General features: G+C 43.3%; 1 protein-coding gene across 1 annotated transcript; it reads left to right on the top strand.

The window, feature by feature from the left end:
• The first annotated feature begins 3367 nt into the window (after nt 1-3367).
• LOC144671545 (uncharacterized) lies at nt 3368-14159 on the top strand. Its single transcript, XM_078533498.1, has 7 exons — nt 3368-3479; nt 4927-5064; nt 6216-6359; nt 7735-7881; nt 10756-10824; nt 11230-11655; nt 14146-14159. The coding sequence occupies exons 4-7, from the start codon at nt 7791-7793 to the stop codon at nt 14157-14159; spliced, it is 600 nt and encodes a 199-aa protein (XP_078389624.1). The 5' UTR covers nt 3368-3479; nt 4927-5064; nt 6216-6359; nt 7735-7790.
• The last annotated feature ends 2127 nt before the right edge of the window (nt 14160-16286 follow it).

A 16286-nucleotide genomic window follows, 5' to 3' on the forward strand; every position in this document is an offset into this window, starting at 1 on the left:
CCTAATCCCAGTCTGCCACTCAATCCCCATCCCTATCATATCCCACCTAGACCATCCCCACACTCCTGTTCCCAACCCGTGAACTCTCATGTCCCACTGAACCCAATTCCACCTTCCTGATCACCCACCCCCACCCTATCCGTCGTTAATTTTCCCACACTAATGCCCTGTTGTTTTGTAACCCACCCCATGCTGGTATATCGGGCAGTGTGACCACCAAGCTGGTATATTCTGCAGTGTGTGAATGGAGCCACTAATCTGTTATTGCCATTTTTCGCACTCGCTGGCCGCAATTCCATGGTTAAATTTCTGATCCTTAACTCAGAGTATCATGGAAAGTTCAGAGGGAGTGTGAGAGATGAATGTTTTTGCAATGTAGTTGGACAGGAATGTTCACGAGTTTTTAAAAACATGTAAAACCTGACTCGGTCCTTTAGGTAAACAATAAACACAGGATATATACTTGAGCGATGATGACTGGTTGAGATTGGCAACTTTGAGTATTTTATCCTGCTCAGTAAACTGAAAGAGAGCAGTTCACTGATACAGACAGCAGCTCCTGATCTATAGAGGCTCTAACACCTAGACACAAAATGAAGCTGTTTTTTGCCATTGTCATTGTCAGTACATGCACTGCTGTGGGTAAGATGGTTTCTGTTCTATTAGTTATCGTTGTGTGTGTGAAACTGAGCTGATACCCCAAACTCTATCTTCCCTGAAGGCATTAAACAGTTCGCTATGTCGCTACATGTAGCCCAGGGCGCTGAATGGCAGCAGCTTGTCTTCCTTGAATCAGTTTGTTAACCAGTTGGGTTTCAGTTTTTGAGGTGTGTACTGTAATGAAACAGACATGTTTATAACTCACTGTCATCTAATCCCAACCTCCTCAATCCCCAGACGCCCTGATGTCCAACCCAGTCTAATCCCATTCTCCTGCTCACTCCCCAGAACCCTTTCATACCCACTTAGTCCAATCCCACCCTCTCACTCCCCAGACCCATTACTGTCCCACTCAGTCTTAACCTACTCTCCTGCTCGCATTCTAGACTAGGCTCTGCTGCTGTCTGCTGTTGTCGACATGTGTGTTTACCATTCGCCGGTTAACTTGTTAAAATAAATTCAGTTGAGTGTAAAATTCACTTGAAACTTTTTGAAGTTGAGATGGAATTCAACTACAGAGAAACAGCCCACTGTTTCTTCAGTCAATCTATCAAACTTGTTTTTAATTACCTGTTTTAACAATTTTTTAATCGTTTTTCCCCAACCTCCCCCTCCCCTTATAGGCCCACCTGTCCCTTATTTCTATGTTGTGTTTTCACAGAGTGCTGACTCTTGTTCTGCTATTAACACATTCTGCTGGCTTACCTTTATGCCCCGATCAGCACCTTCCTTACTCTTTACTACTACCATTTACAATCCCTTTGTCTTGTGTCCATGACATCTTTATCAATCTCTCCTTAGCTCCCACCTATCCCTGATCCCGTATCTTGCTCCACCTGCTCCAATCCCTCTTAGACAGTATAAAACCCATCACATCACATTTATAATTCTCTTTAGCTCTGAGGAAGAGCCATACATACTCGAAATGTAAATATTTCAGTTAACTCTGTTAACTCGTTTCTTTCTCCACAGATGCTACCAGCTGAGCTTTTCCAGTGCGGTCGTTTTATTTTCAGGTTCCTAGCATCCGCAATACTTAGATTTTATTAAATCTATCAAGCTCCCCTGGATACGCGGGTAAATGTAGTGTTTATTGAGATTATGATCAGCAAGCACGGGCCTGTTATATGAAAGTGCAAGCCATTGCAGCAAAAAGGAGAGAATAGACCAAAGGTTAGACTTTGATGTCAGAGGCATGATTGGAAAATTTTCGGTTGACACAAAAATTGGCCAGCTAGGATAGTTATCGACTCCAGAAAGATATGAATGATTTGGCTGCGTGGGTGTGGAAGTGGCAAATGGAAGTCAAGCAGGAAAAGTGAGAGTTAAGGCATTTGGGGAGGGCAAACATAGCAGGGGAATACTTAATAAACGGGAAGTTTGTGAGGGGAGTTGAGGAAGTGAGAGACCTTGGAGTTCATGTCCACAGGTCCTTGAATGTGGCAGGGCAGGTGGACAAGGTGGTCAAGAAAGCATATGGAATGCTTCCCTTTAACGGGTGAAGTATTGAATACAAAAGCAGGGATGTAATTATGGAACTGTATCAAATGATGATTAGGCCATGGTTGAAATTTTGTGTCCAGTTCTGGTCAGCGCAGTACAGTGTCAGGAAAATATATTAATTTTCATAATTGCATTGCAATTTATTGTAAAGTAGGAAGTGGGTCTGGATAGTGGGTGTATGTGTATGCGTACCTGCGTGTGACTTAATTGAATTAAAGACAGCTGATATGAAGGCTTTGATGTATCAGAAGTGAAGCTCGGTTTGAAATGCCAAATAAGTTAACTTCGCTGAAGATTTAGAATACGAGTTGGAAAAGAGCATTTGCATTTTCAGATAAACCAGAGTAGTTTGAATTTCAAAAGAGGCAGTGAAATGTTATACTTAGCCAGAAGCAGCCAAACAGTCTGTTTATTTTTCCCAAAGCTTACTGATAAAATTGGTACTTTGAAAGATTTTTATAATTAGAGAAGTAAAGTTGAAACGTCACATTGGGACAATAGGATTTACATTAAAAAAAAAGAGAAACTTGTATAAAGGAGATGAGGTTGTGTGTAAGAAAAGGCATTCTAAGATTTGACAAGTGTGATAAGCCTCCAGCTTCTAAGCCTCAAGAGTACAGAGGAGATTTACAAGAATATTGTCAGGGCTTGAAAGTTGCAGCTATGAGGAGATATTGGATAGGATAAGTTTGCTTATCTTAGAACAGAGGAGGCTAAGGAGGGACCTAATTGAGGTGCACAAGATTATGAGAGGCCAAGATAGGGTAGTAAGGGAATATTTGTTTCCCCTAGCTAAGAGGTCAATTATCAGGGGATATAGATTTAAGGTGGCTGGCAGAAGGATTAGAGGGGACAGGAGGAAAAAACCTTTTTCACCCAGAAGGTGGTGGGCATCTGGAGTTCACTGCCTAAGTTGGTGGTTGAGGCTGCAATGCTCAACTCGTTTAAAAGTAACCTGGATCTGCATTCAAAATGCTGCAAGGCTTTGGACCATGTGCTGGTAAGTGGGATTAAAATGAGCGGCTACTTTACTTTTTCTCTATTTTTGGCCATGAAGACACGATGGGCTGAATGGCCTCTTTCTGCACTGTAATTTCTGTATGTTCTATGGAACAATATGAATAATGTGCCTCAATTAATATCTCCTCAAATTGAAATTCAGAAAATCATTGAATTTGTCTCAATCTCTCGTTTTCCAGTGTGATCTCTGAACTGTTTCTCCTGCTCTGCAAATTCGGGCTTCTGCAGCTTATCAGAAGTTTCTTGCAAGCCTGGGACCACAAGCTGCCAGACAATTTCAACTACAAGCACTGTCGGTAATGCTGCTTTTCAACAAACCCATTCCAAATTGAGTGAAAATGGCGATCCTCATTATTCTTTTTGATCGTTCTTCCTTGGCTTCTCACCCATCAGTGGTGAGTGTAGTCACTTGAGGCAGGATTTAGGAGGTCTTGTGGCGCAGTGGGTAGTGTCCCTAACTCTGGGATTCAGACCCACCCCAGGACTTGATGGCCAAGGGAGGTTGATTCATAATGTGGCCCAAACAGGGTTGAGTATCCATCTGCAAATCCATCCCACAGACGAGGCAAAAGTTGGAGCATTGGTCAGCCAAGGATGGAAAGAGAGTTCGAGCCTCTACCATAGATCTCCATAACACCAGTTTAAAACATGCATGTAAAAGTGCCTATTACCCCAACAACCCGGACTCCCTGAGTGAATTGTAACCCAACACCCAGTGAGGATTATGAGGGGGACACATTCCATGAAACGAATGTATTGGTGGTTTAAAGGGATATAATGTGACCTTGTTATCGGGGGAGATGTGAATGTCGTTGGTTAAGGAAGGGGAAATTCTTTCCAGCACCACAAGGATTGGTAATCGGAGCATACGGGTCTAAGTAAAATAAATAGGAAAATGCAACAAAGGAAAAAATTTCGAAAATTACCCGACTGAAGGAACCCTTTCAGACTCACATACCTGTACCCAATCCCACTGTTGAGCTTGATGTGCATATCCGAGTAGGTAAGAGTTTCTGCCTTTTTGTCACTCTTTCAGACAGTGAGTTCCATGCACTCTGCCAACCTCTGGGGCAAAATAACCCTCACCTCCCTTCTAATCATTGGTATACTATTGAATAGAGAAAAACATTGCAGTGATATGGCGGGTTGGGTGGTGTTGGTGAGAGTGTGATCAGTGAGATTGCTTCAGGAAAGAGCCAGAGCAGACTCAATGGGCTGAAAGACCTTCTCCTACCCTTCACTGTTCTTTGCTTCAAGGAGAGCGAGACACAGAACTAGATACACACCTGGACAAAGGCCAGGAATTGACGAATGGTCTCTTCTTCATTCGTTCATGAGATGTGGGGGTCGCTGGCTAGGCCGGCATTTATTGCTGACCCTAATTGCCCTTGTTCAAGAGGGCATTTTAAGAGTCAACCACGTTGCTGTGGGTTTGGAGTAACCTGAAGCCCGTAACAAGTTAGCACAGAAGACTTCCTTCCCCATTGAGCATTAGTGAACCAAATGAGCTTTCACAACAATCGGCAATGGTTTCATAGTCATCATTAGGCTTCGAACCCGGGTCCCCAGAATATTACCCAGGATCCCTGGATTGCCAGTCCAGTGACAACACCACTAGGCCACCGCCTCCCCATCGCCCGGGGTATGTGCTGTGCTGAGCTGAATTACTATCCACAAAAATCACATTGATCAAAGCCTGAATCTTGAATAATAAGGTGTCAAGTTCCAATTGCATCTTCACAGAGGGAAAAACGAAGAGTCGAATTAAACAACAGTGCCGCAGTTCCTTGGAAGACTGCTCTTTCAACAGTGGAGTGGTGTTCATCTCCCGGAGGAGCAGTTTCTGTCAGTCTGCCCGCTGTAATGATCAGATAGTCGCAGGTAAGGTCACAGCGCCTGATATTCTGATTCGCATCCGAGGGGATGCATTTAATGAACGTGGCAATGCGTTGCCTTGATTTTTTTTATCAGTTTCCAGGTCCCGAAACGATGGGGTTTCCAGCCCAACGCGCCTCCCGCGCTCACCAACTCCCCTTCCCGCCCCATCCCCCACTTCGCCCCACCAATACCTCTCTCACGTCGTTGAAAACCTATCCCTTTGATCACGCTTTTGGTCAAATTTCTCTGTGGCTGGGTTCTGCATTATGTTCGATAACTCGCCTGTAAAAGTCATGGTTGGTTTTACTGTATTATGGCACTATGTATAACTTATCAGCTGTCGTCATGAATACACGATCTGTCATGACCTGGATTGACCGGTTGATGGACACAGTTTAGTGCAACGCCCTTAAAAATCACCGTTCATTGAGGTCAGCCAGAGTTCCCCCATATCCATCCTTGCTCCAGGCCCCACAGAGGGCATTTGGCCCGTGTGAGAACTGGGTAATAATTCATGGCGCACTGTTGCTCCATCTGAATCCTCACCACCCCGCATTAAGGAATTCCTAGCCGATATGGCTGGGGTAGACTTTATCTTGGGCCGTCGGGCAAGATGGGCGAGTCAGATTCGAATTTACCCCCAAATCCGCGCCTGCCCCTGTTTAAATTTTTAAAATTCATTCACGGGATGTGGGCTTCGTTGACTGGGCCAGCATTTATTGCCCATTCCTAGTTGCCCTTCAGAAGGTGGTGGGTGAGCTGCCTTCTTGAACCCCTGCAGCCCATGTGGCGTAGGTGCACCCACGGTGCTGGTAAAGAGGGAGTTCCAGGATTTTGACCCAGCGACAGTGAAGGAGCGGCCGATATATTTCCAAGTCAGGATGGGTGAGTGACTTGGAGGGGGAACTTCCAGGTGGTGGTGTTCCCATCTATCTGCTGCCCTTGCCCATCGAGATGGTAGTGGTCGTGAGTTTGAAATTTGTAGCATTGCAGCCAACTGGAAAGGAATATCAGGCGGGGACTGACGCAGGTGGCCGATTTCAAGCGAATCAGATGGGATTGTTAAACTGAAATTTTATGAAGGGGGTTCTGAGGGGAATGACAAGATTGGTTCCATCCAATGAATATTGCCTTTTATTTGTTTTGTGTTTCAGAGCCCGCCAATACCACACTGAATGGACTGGAATGTATCGGATGTTATAACAACTCGTCCGAGTCCTGCAGTAACAGCCAACAAAGAGTGAAGTGCACGGGAGCAGAGAGCCGCTGCATAGAAGCGGCAGGCCAGCAGATTTTGTGTATGTTTAACTATTCTCTTCCATTGCTAAGATACACCATTTAACTTCCCCTTCGAAATTCAGGCCTGTCCCACTCTTGTCAGTTTGAAGGGAATTCTTTTCTGGTAAAGAGAATCATGCTCAACACATCAGGAGAGGAGGCAATTCGACCCATTGTACCTATGCTGGCTTTTTGAAAGCTGTCCAGGATTCCCGGTCCCCCGGCTATTTCGCCATAGCCTGTCTGAAAGCAGTAAGGTGCTTATTCAGACTAAATCCATTGATCACCTTTATCCCAGACTCTGTGTGTGTGTGTTTATCGAGCCATGATGGCCATATCCACTGGGTTTGTAAACTGCAGTTGATGTGGGCTGCTCTGGGTCTTTCAGGTCCAGATTGAGACCGTGACCATTGAGGGCTGCTGAAAGGGAGGGGCTCTTGTGATCCCGCTCTAACCCAGGGCTGCCAACCAGAAACTCCCTGGGCCTTGTCAGTTTGATCTAGCTCAGCCCTTCATGTCACCCTCAGTCTCCAGCTACAATGGAATTATTCCTAGGCTCTCCCACTACCCGCGCATCTTGATCGATGATTTTTAACCGACTCTCACCCCCTGAAGCTGAGTCCATTGGAAGCTCGGTGCCCTTGTCCAGCTCTAGACTCCCACCATTGCCCCAGTGCGTTGCACACTTCTGGGCAGACCTCACCTCCACCTCCCCATTCCCACCTCACCTGCCTTTCACGCTTCCCCTCCTCTTACCCCCCCCGCCCCCCACACCCATTTCCACCCTTGCTCACAGCTCCTCCAATCACAGATTCCCTCTCTCCCGAGCTCACAGCTCCTCCAATCACCTATTCCCTCTCTCCTGCGCTCACAGCTCCTCCAATCACAGATTCCCTGCCTCTCGAGCTCGCAGCTGCCCCAATCACAGATTCCCCCAGCGCGAGCTCACAGCTCGTCCAATCACAGATTCCCTTCTTTCCGAGCTCATAGTTCCTCCAATCACAGATTGCCTCTCTCCGATGCACACGCACACCTTAAACTGAACATTGGCTGTAAGTCAACATCCCCAGTTAACTGGCTGTCCTTCTGGGGACTACTTGGTGGGCAAGGGAGTGCACTGGTTAGTTTGTGAACATTCCAAAAAACAAGCTGACATATCTGGGCCATGGTTCAAATCCCTCGAAAGGCAAACTGAGGGTTTGAATTGCGGTAAAAATGAATCTAAGAATGAAATGCTGGTGACATTAAAAGTGACAGTGAAGGTACTGAATTGTCATAATGTTTCATCTAGTTTATCGCTGTCCTTCAGTGACTTCCACATCTGGATGATGGACCACTTTTTAAAAAATAAGGATCTGCTCTACTGAGGCGTATCTCTTTTCTGTCTCTTTCTAGTACCGATTGGGCTGAATTTTATTACCAAAGGATGCGTTTCTGAGAATATCTGCCGCATGCTAAATTTGGTAGAGTTTTCCATAATGCTGAATACGCTGGAATGCTGTGAGGGCAACCTGTGCAACGGTGTAGTGAGCACTTCCACAGGTAATGGTCACACAACCACTGCGGACATGATCAATGATATTAGCTTTATATGTCAAGGTTAACATTACACTTGACAATGCCCTTGAGTTGCTGAGCTTTTTTTTCCCCTGAATAGGAAGTGTTTGGCATGCAAAAGGAAGTTTCTGGAAAGTTCATCCCATCTCAGTGAATCGTACAAACACTAGAATCTCCACAAAACAGCAATGAACCAGACCGTGTATGACTATCCTATCAGTCCCATCAGTTCTTTCTCCATAGCCCTGCAAATTTCCCTGTCTCAAGCAGCTATCTGATTCCCTTTTCAAAGTTATTATTGAATCTGCCTTCCCCGCCCTTTCAGGCAGTGTATTTCCGATCACAACAAACCAATGCGCAAAAATCTGCAGTTCCCGTTATTTTTCCTTAGCCAATTATCATAAATCGGTGTTCCACGGTGACCCACCCTCCTGCCAGTCATAACAATCGATTCTAATTTATTCTATCAAAACCATTCATGATTTTGAACGATTATTCAAATCTATTAAAACTCCTTCCCTGTTCTAAGGAGAACATGCCAACTTCTCTGATCTCCGCACACCACTGTGTCCTGCATCAGATCCCCTAGGTTAGTACTGCTTCAGTGTGATGACCTCTCTGTGGCTGCCAGTGCCAGAGGGCCCCTTTGTTATGGCGGTGCTCATTATATTTCTAAAGCTGTACCCGTTAAGCTTGGTCACGTGAAATTGAGGAAAATTTACAGAAGAGTTACAGATTGTTCGGCACAACTGGTCAATGCTGTCATTTTCTCCACACAATCGTCATCACCTCATCCTACTCCATCAAACTCTTGTAAACGTATCCTGATATCCCTGTCCCCATCATATGCCTTTCCCTTTAGATGTATCTATACATATCTGAACCAATCCCTGTGATAGCGATTTCCACATTTCACAGTACTTTCTGGGTAAACACGTATCTCCTGCATCAATATTTGACTTTTCAGTGCCTATCTTATATTGAAGACCGTAGTTCAGCTCTCCCATAATTGGAAACGTCTCCACTACTGAACTCCTTGATAATTCCGAAGCGCTCTATGAGCTCGCCACTGGCCTTTTCTCAGGGGAAAGGAGCCCTAACCCATTTGGTAAAGGGTCTGAACACTGTGAAAGCACAGCATGACCTAATTTCTCAAACCGTAGAGCAGAATGGTTCACTCCAGAGTGCACACAGAGTGAGCTTTGTAACTAAGATACAAGCAGATTTTGCAGGAACAGCAACCAAACAGGGATTTATGATATATGAAGTTAGGAATAGATTTGTGCTTTTATTTGGAATTAAATATTGTGTCTTGGAATTGTAACTGAGATACAAGCAGATTTTGCAGGAACAGCAACCAACCAGGGATTTATGATATATGAAGCTAGGAATAGATTTGTGCTTTTATTTGGAATTAAATATTGTGTCTTGGAATTGACAGGGATCCGTAAAGCGTTAGTAACAATTGATTTTTGCACTATATTAACTTCTGCCTGTATCAATTTCAACATGTGCTCCAATTTGACCCTGTATATGACACCTAGCATCTAGCACAGACAGGACAATCAATCAGATTGAAGGACTTGCACAGACAGCAAAGCATTAAGCAAAAGAGAAATAATAAATCTGCAATGATAATTCATAACCATTGGACAGAAAGCCAAATAACGATTGGGACAGACAAGTGTGAGACAAATAGGACCTGAAACATCATACGAACTTTACAAACTATAATAAAAGATAATTGTATGATTTTTAAAAACATTCTATTTTTAAAATCATTCTATTTTAAAATGTTATTCCACATTTGTAAAATTCGGATTTCAACAGCATTAACAACTCAGGTACACCTGATTAATCAAAGCATATCATCTTCATTGGTTCTGAAGTCTGAAAAAGCTCCCATGAATTCATTGATTGCATCTGTGATATCTGCAACGGTGGACCCTGCGCAGGAGTACGGTATTACTGAGAGCAACTTGCAGATTCCGTGTTTAGCTGCGCATATGGAGAGCGCAGACATTTTGCACAGTGGGCACCGACAGTTTGACCATCATCATAACCACAAGCTCCAAGACCATCTTCGTGAAATTATTTCTGTTTATCTGAAAACAGGCGTCTTAGTTGCCAGCAAGATTCAATTAATTCATAAAATAAAAACAGGTTGATGATTTTTTTTTAGCAGAACTGGGGCACGTTAGGGAAGTGAGAACAGAAATTTCTGGAAAAGCTCAGAAGGTCTGGCAGCCTGTTTGGAGGGAGAAACAGAGTTCATGTTTCAAAGCCAATACGACTCTTCTTAGGAACTCCAGCTAGAGGTGGAGAATTTGGAGATATAATAGGTTTTATCAAGTGCAGAGGCAGGGATGGGGTAGGGAAGTTGGAGAAAACAACAAAAAAGGAAGGGGTATGATAGAGTGAAGGGCAGCTGTGGTAAATAAATTGCATTTATTCCTAAAATTTGATATTTAGCCATTAGGTTTTAAGATTCAACACCATTTAGCAACTAAATATTTTTAAAAATTCGTTCATGGGATGTGGGTGTCGCTGGCTAGCTCAGCATTTATTGTCCAGCCCTAATTGCCTTTGTTCAGGGGGCATTTAATAGACAACCGCATTGCTGTCGGTCTGGTGTCACATTTAGACCAGGTAAGGACAGCAGATTTCCCTTCCCTCAAGGACATTAGTGAGCCAGGTGGGTATTTATGGCAATCGTTTTGTAGTCATTGATGGAATTTTATTGGATTCAAATTTCACCATCTGCTGTGGTGGGATTCGAACCCCAGTCCCAAGAAGGCCAGTGACAATACCAAAATGCGACCACCTCCACTAACTTAGTGTGTCCTACTGTCTTTTTAGGTTCAAGGACATCTGTCACGACAACAAAAAGCTCATCGACCCCAGCAGTAATCAACACATTGGCCCCAAGTGCAACCAGCACATCAGCCCCAGTTGAAACCAGTACATGGACCTCAGTTGCAATCAGCATATCGACCCCAACTGCAAGTAATTCATCTAACGCAGATCCACCCAGTACAGCGGCCCCAGCTGCAAACAATATATCAGTCGCAGCTGCAACACGTACATCTAATGCAGCTCCAACCAGCAAATCAATCCCAGTTGCAATGAGCTCATTAACCTCAACTGCAACCAGCACATCGGCCCCAGCTGCAACCATTACACTGACCCCAGCTGAAAGCAGATCATTTCCAGCTCCAATCAGTACACGGACATCAGCTGCAAACAGCAGATCAATTCCAGTTACAAACAGTACACCAATCGCAGCTGCAACAGGTACATCGACCCCAGCTGAAGGCAATACATCTATCCCAGCTCCAACCAGTACACGGGCCCCAGCTGCAACCAGCACATCAATCCCAGTTGCAACCAGTCCATCAGCCCCAGCTGCAACAAGCCGATCAATTCCAGTTGCATCCAGTACATGGATCTCAGCTGCACACAATATATCAATCCCAGCTGCAACAAGGGCATCGGCCGCAGTTCCAACCCGCACTCCGAGTCCTCCTGCAACCAAACCATCGACACCAATTGCCACCAGTACATTCGTCCCAGCTGCAAACAGCACATGGAAAAGGGTTGCAAGGAACAATTCGACCCCAGCTGCAACCAGTATTTCAGCGACCCGTACTCTGAACCCAGCTACAAGAAAAATCTCGGACCCCGATTCATCCAATAAAACGTGCCCAACAGATAACAGCAGATCAAATCAGATATGCAACAGCCTGTCAATAGAAATAGGTAAGTGTAATGCTTGGCCAGATAGAAGCATTTCAACCTTCCCAGCAGGTAGCATTACAGAGAACCCAGCAGCAACCGCTGCAGGAATCCTAAATACATAATCACCAGCCACCCCCAAATTTAGCGCAGACAGCCATGGGATACCCTGATTGAGGCAGGGAACATGAAATAAGTATTGAAAACCATATCCTCAGTCTGACAGCCTACAGCTTGCTCTTATTTCCTTTGATAATGTTTCAAACATCAGCTTGAAAACCACAGCACGGTATTTGTTGTAAGAAACCAGAGTCAAATGGGTGCCACAATCAGACCAATGATAATCTCATTGACTGGGTGGAGCAGGCTGGAGTGGTCAAATTATTTTATCCCTTATGTGCTTATGTACATACTCTCTATCAGTCGATAAGCACAAGGAACAGTCGGCAAGATTCGCTTCATTCAAAGATTGTTTTTGTTTTAAAAAAGGAGGGGAATGTTGGAAATGCTCAGCGGGTCGGACAGCAGCGGTGGAGACAGAAACAGAGTTAACATTTCGGGTCGCTGTCCTTTTATCCGAACTTTGAGAACTTAAGAGAAGGTTTTAAGCGATTAGGAAGGCAGGGATCGAATGGGGGGCAAATGACAAATGCGAAGGTTGGTGCTCGGGTGGAGGCGAGGAGGGATTAAACATGTCAATCGTAACGATTTGTCAATTTTGTTCTGGAACAGTTACATTGTAAAATTCTATTCTTGTTCTAATACACCCGTTGATTAATCTGATCGCCGTCCAAGCAGCATCTCTACGTGTCGGGCTAGGTTTAGTATTGTGCGCACATATTGTTGAAAACGAATGTAGGGGCTTCCTGTAAGGGTTTTCACAATGTAATTGTTTAAGTTATCGGTGCTGGTGGAGATCAGCAGTGCAGCAGTGAGTCACCCAGGTCGAGATGTTTGATGCTCCATTTAGATCAAAATACATTCAGATGAACCCAGCCAGTTCCGAGTGAAGCGTTCCAATTAGTGGGGGGAAGAATGTGCATCTACATTCTCTGCTTCTTTGTTATCGTGTCTTTGTTACCCCATGTACTAGACTATTCGAGTGCTCCATTGCCCTGCCTCCCATTTCTGTAAATTTGAGTTCATGTACAAGTATTCTAGCTTTTCTAAAATTATTCATTCATTCCTGTGTTGTGGGGTCGCTGGCTAGGCCAACATTTATTTCCCATCTCTACTTGCCCTGGAGAAGGTGGTGATAAGCCACCTTCTTGAACTGCTGCCGCCCATGTGATGTTGGTACACCCACAGTGATGTTAGAGAGGGAGTTCAAAGATTTTGGCTGTCACCAGTACATTGACCCCAGGTCTAAACCAGCGCAAGAACACATAAAAACTGATTAAATAGGAGCAGGAGTAGGGCATTTGGTACCTCGAACCATATGCCTTGTTAACCACTTTCTCAACCTGTCCAGTCATGTTAAAGATTTCTGCAAATATAGCCCAATATAGCTCCTGCATCCACTTCAGTTCACACTTCTCTGCATTAAGCTCCATTTTGAAAATGTCCACCCATTCCACCAACCTGCCCATGTGCATTTGCAGTGTATCATTATGCTCCTAAACCTCAACAATACTTCCAAGTTTCGTGTCATCCATCAGCTTCGAAATTGTGCCCTGCACACTGCAGTCTAGGCCATTAATGCAGATGAAAAAAAGCATTGACCTTGGCACTGACCCCTGGCAGCCCACTGTATACTTTCCTCCCATCTGAAAAACAATAATTTGCTGCTGTTCTATTTCCTGTCACAATCAGCTTCGTATCCATGCTGGTACTTTCCCATTTATTTTATGGGCTTTAACTTTGCTGACAAGCCTGTTATGTGGCACTTTATCAAATGTCCATAGACATCCATAGGCATTCATCTCCATCTTTCTAATGATTTCCTCAAAAGCTTTAATTCGGTTAGTTACATATGATTTGCTCAAATGCTTAACCAATCTGTCGGTGAAAGATTCCAGTATCTTCCTTACAGCTAAAGTTGAACTAAGAGGCTCTATTGCCCTCCCTCTGCTGCCCTAAAATGTTATTACATTTAAATTTATTCAATTATTGCCAAAGCATTTGTAATTTTCAAACCTGTTTCTTTTAATATCTATCACCTTACTCTGGGTGCTAGATATTTGCTTACTTTAATTGATCCAGTATCATTTTTAAACATGTATTAAGTCCGCTATTTTGTTTTTTTTTTGCAAAAATATATCATATTCATAAAATACCTGAAAGAATATTACAAAACATTTCATAATGACCATCTCAAAAAGTGCAATCATATTCAGGTTTTCCACATAGATCATGTCGCACCCTGAGGTGCTTCAATACAATCAATGAACATTACATTCCTTTCACAATGGTCACAACAGACAGTCAGGGAGTGCAATGGTATTTAAGTTGTCTCCATTGATCATTTTGCACTCTGAGGTGCTTCAATGCAATTGTCCTTTCGCCTTATTTTAGGTTCCTGCGCATAAGCACAGGTTCCTCTCCTCGACTGAAAACTGACATTATTTGACGTACTCATTAAAGACCGCTGTTATTTCCTTCTTGTCTATTATTTCCATTTAAATGTAACCAATCAGCCCACGTTTCCCACACCAATGACTATCTCTTAATTTTTATTTATTTAAGCGCTCAATGTTAATTTTGATGCCGCTTCCAAATGTTTATTCATACACCCTTCTTGCACATATGATTACTTTATTTGGATATTTTTGTTGTTTTGTTGTCAAAGTTTTCTTGATTTCAACTTTTACATTTGTGTAAGACCTTTACTCCAGCTTTGTTAATGGACACAATTTCATGAGAATTATATGGTTAGAATAATGGCTAATTAATAGGAATAAGAATGCAACATAAGATTATACAGGTTCTAAAAAAACTGCTCCAAGAAACAATGTGCTTATTCTCTGGGAAAATTCAGAGGGTAGAAAATCTTTAACATGTTTCCTATAAAACTGGCAGCCCAACATTTTGATTTAACAGCACATACTTAGCTAAGTGAGAGAAATATCAATGAAAAACAAGATCAGGTGAAAATTAATTTCCCCCAGTTTACATTAAAAAGACCCTATAATCAGGATGATGCCCTTGAGCTCATTCTACCATTCACTGCATCATGGTTGATCTGTATCTAACCACCTTTGTTTTGTTATCCTTAGCACTCCTAGCCAACAAAATCCATCAATCTCCATTGGTTACAACGCTTGTCGCAATTCCCAGGTTAAAAATGATTTTATAAATCAAGAGGTGAACGGGTGAAAGGAACTTGTTAAAATTGAAATCATCAGATCAAATTATTGGAGCTGCGGGGTGGCAAGTCTCTGGGTCATGACTGATTACATCCTAATGTCTTATAAGAGGTGGCTAATGAGGTATTCGATGTGCTAGTTTTAATTTTCCAAAATTCGCTGGGTTGTGGAAAGGTTCCATCAGGTTGGAAAGTAGCGAATATCACCCCTCCATTCAGGAAAGGGGCTGGTGGGGAGGCAGGAAGCAAACTATAGGCCAGTTAGCTTGACGTCTGCCATGGGGAAGTTATTGGAATCGATCATTAAGGAGGTTATTGCCGGACACTTAGTAGAGCTCAAAGCAATATAGAAGAGTCAGCATGGTTTTGTGAAAGGAAAATCATGTTTAACCAATTTATTGTAGTTTTTTGAAGGTGTAACATGCGCAGTGGCTAAAGGGGAGCCTGTAGATATACTGTACTTGGATTTCCAGAGGCATTTGATATGGTGCCACATCAAAGAATATTATGGAAAATAAGTGCATGGTGTAGGGGGTAACATATTAATATGGATAGAAGATTGGCTGACAGACAGAAAGCATAATTCATAAATGTGTGCATAAATGAGTCTTTTTCTAATTGGCAGGATGTGATGAGTGAAGTCCCATAGGGGTCTGTACTGGAGATTCAACATTTTACGATTGAATTCAATGACTTAGGTGAGGGGAGTGAAGACATGGTAGCTAAATTTGCAGATGATACAAATATAGATAGGAAAGTATGTTGTGAAGAGGACATGAGGAGGTTGCAGTTGGATATAGATAGGTTGAGTGAGTGTGCAAAGATCTGGCAAATGGAGGTTAATGTGGGAAAATGTGAAGTTGTTCACTGTGTCAGGAAGCAAAGAAAAGCAGAGTTTTACTTAAATGGAGAACAGCTGCAAAATTCTGAGGTGCAGAGGGTTCGAGATTTTCTCGTACATAAGTCACAAATAGTTAGTATGCAGGTACAGCAAGTAATTAAGAAGGCTAATGGAATGCTATCCTTTATTATGAGAGGGATTGAACATAAAAGTAAGGATGTTATGCTTCAGTTATACAGGGCAATGGTGAGATCGCACTCGAAAACTGTGTGCAGCTTTGCTCTCATTTAAAGAGGGATCTAAATGCAATTGGAGGTGGTTCAATGGAGCTTTACTAGATTGATATTTGGAATGAGTGGGTTGTCTTATGAGGAAAGGTTGGAATGACTGGACTTATATCCACTGGAGTTTAGAAGAGTGAGGGGGGATTTGATTGATGTATACAAGATCCTGAACGGCCTTGGCAAGGTGGACCTGAAAAGGACGTTTCCTCTTGTGGATGAGTCCAGA

This window comes from Cetorhinus maximus, chromosome 33 (genome assembly GCF_964194155.1).
Source record: "Cetorhinus maximus chromosome 33, sCetMax3.hap1.1, whole genome shotgun sequence".
Classification (NCBI taxonomy): domain Eukaryota; kingdom Metazoa; phylum Chordata; class Chondrichthyes; order Lamniformes; family Cetorhinidae; genus Cetorhinus; species Cetorhinus maximus.

Excerpts from the sequence above, each read along its gene's own strand:
- LOC144671545 (XM_078533498.1), top strand. The coding sequence starts at position 7,791 with ATGCTAAATTTGGTAGAGTTTTCCATAATGCTGAATACGCTGGAATGC. Across the intron at positions 7,882-10,755 it reads TGTAGTGAGCACTTCCACAG|GTTCAAGGACATCTGTCACG; the intron begins GTAATGGTCACA and ends CTGTCTTTTTAG. Across the intron at positions 10,825-11,229 it reads AATCAACACATTGGCCCCAA|CTCCAACCAGTACACGGGCC; the intron begins GTGCAACCAGCA and ends CATCTATCCCAG.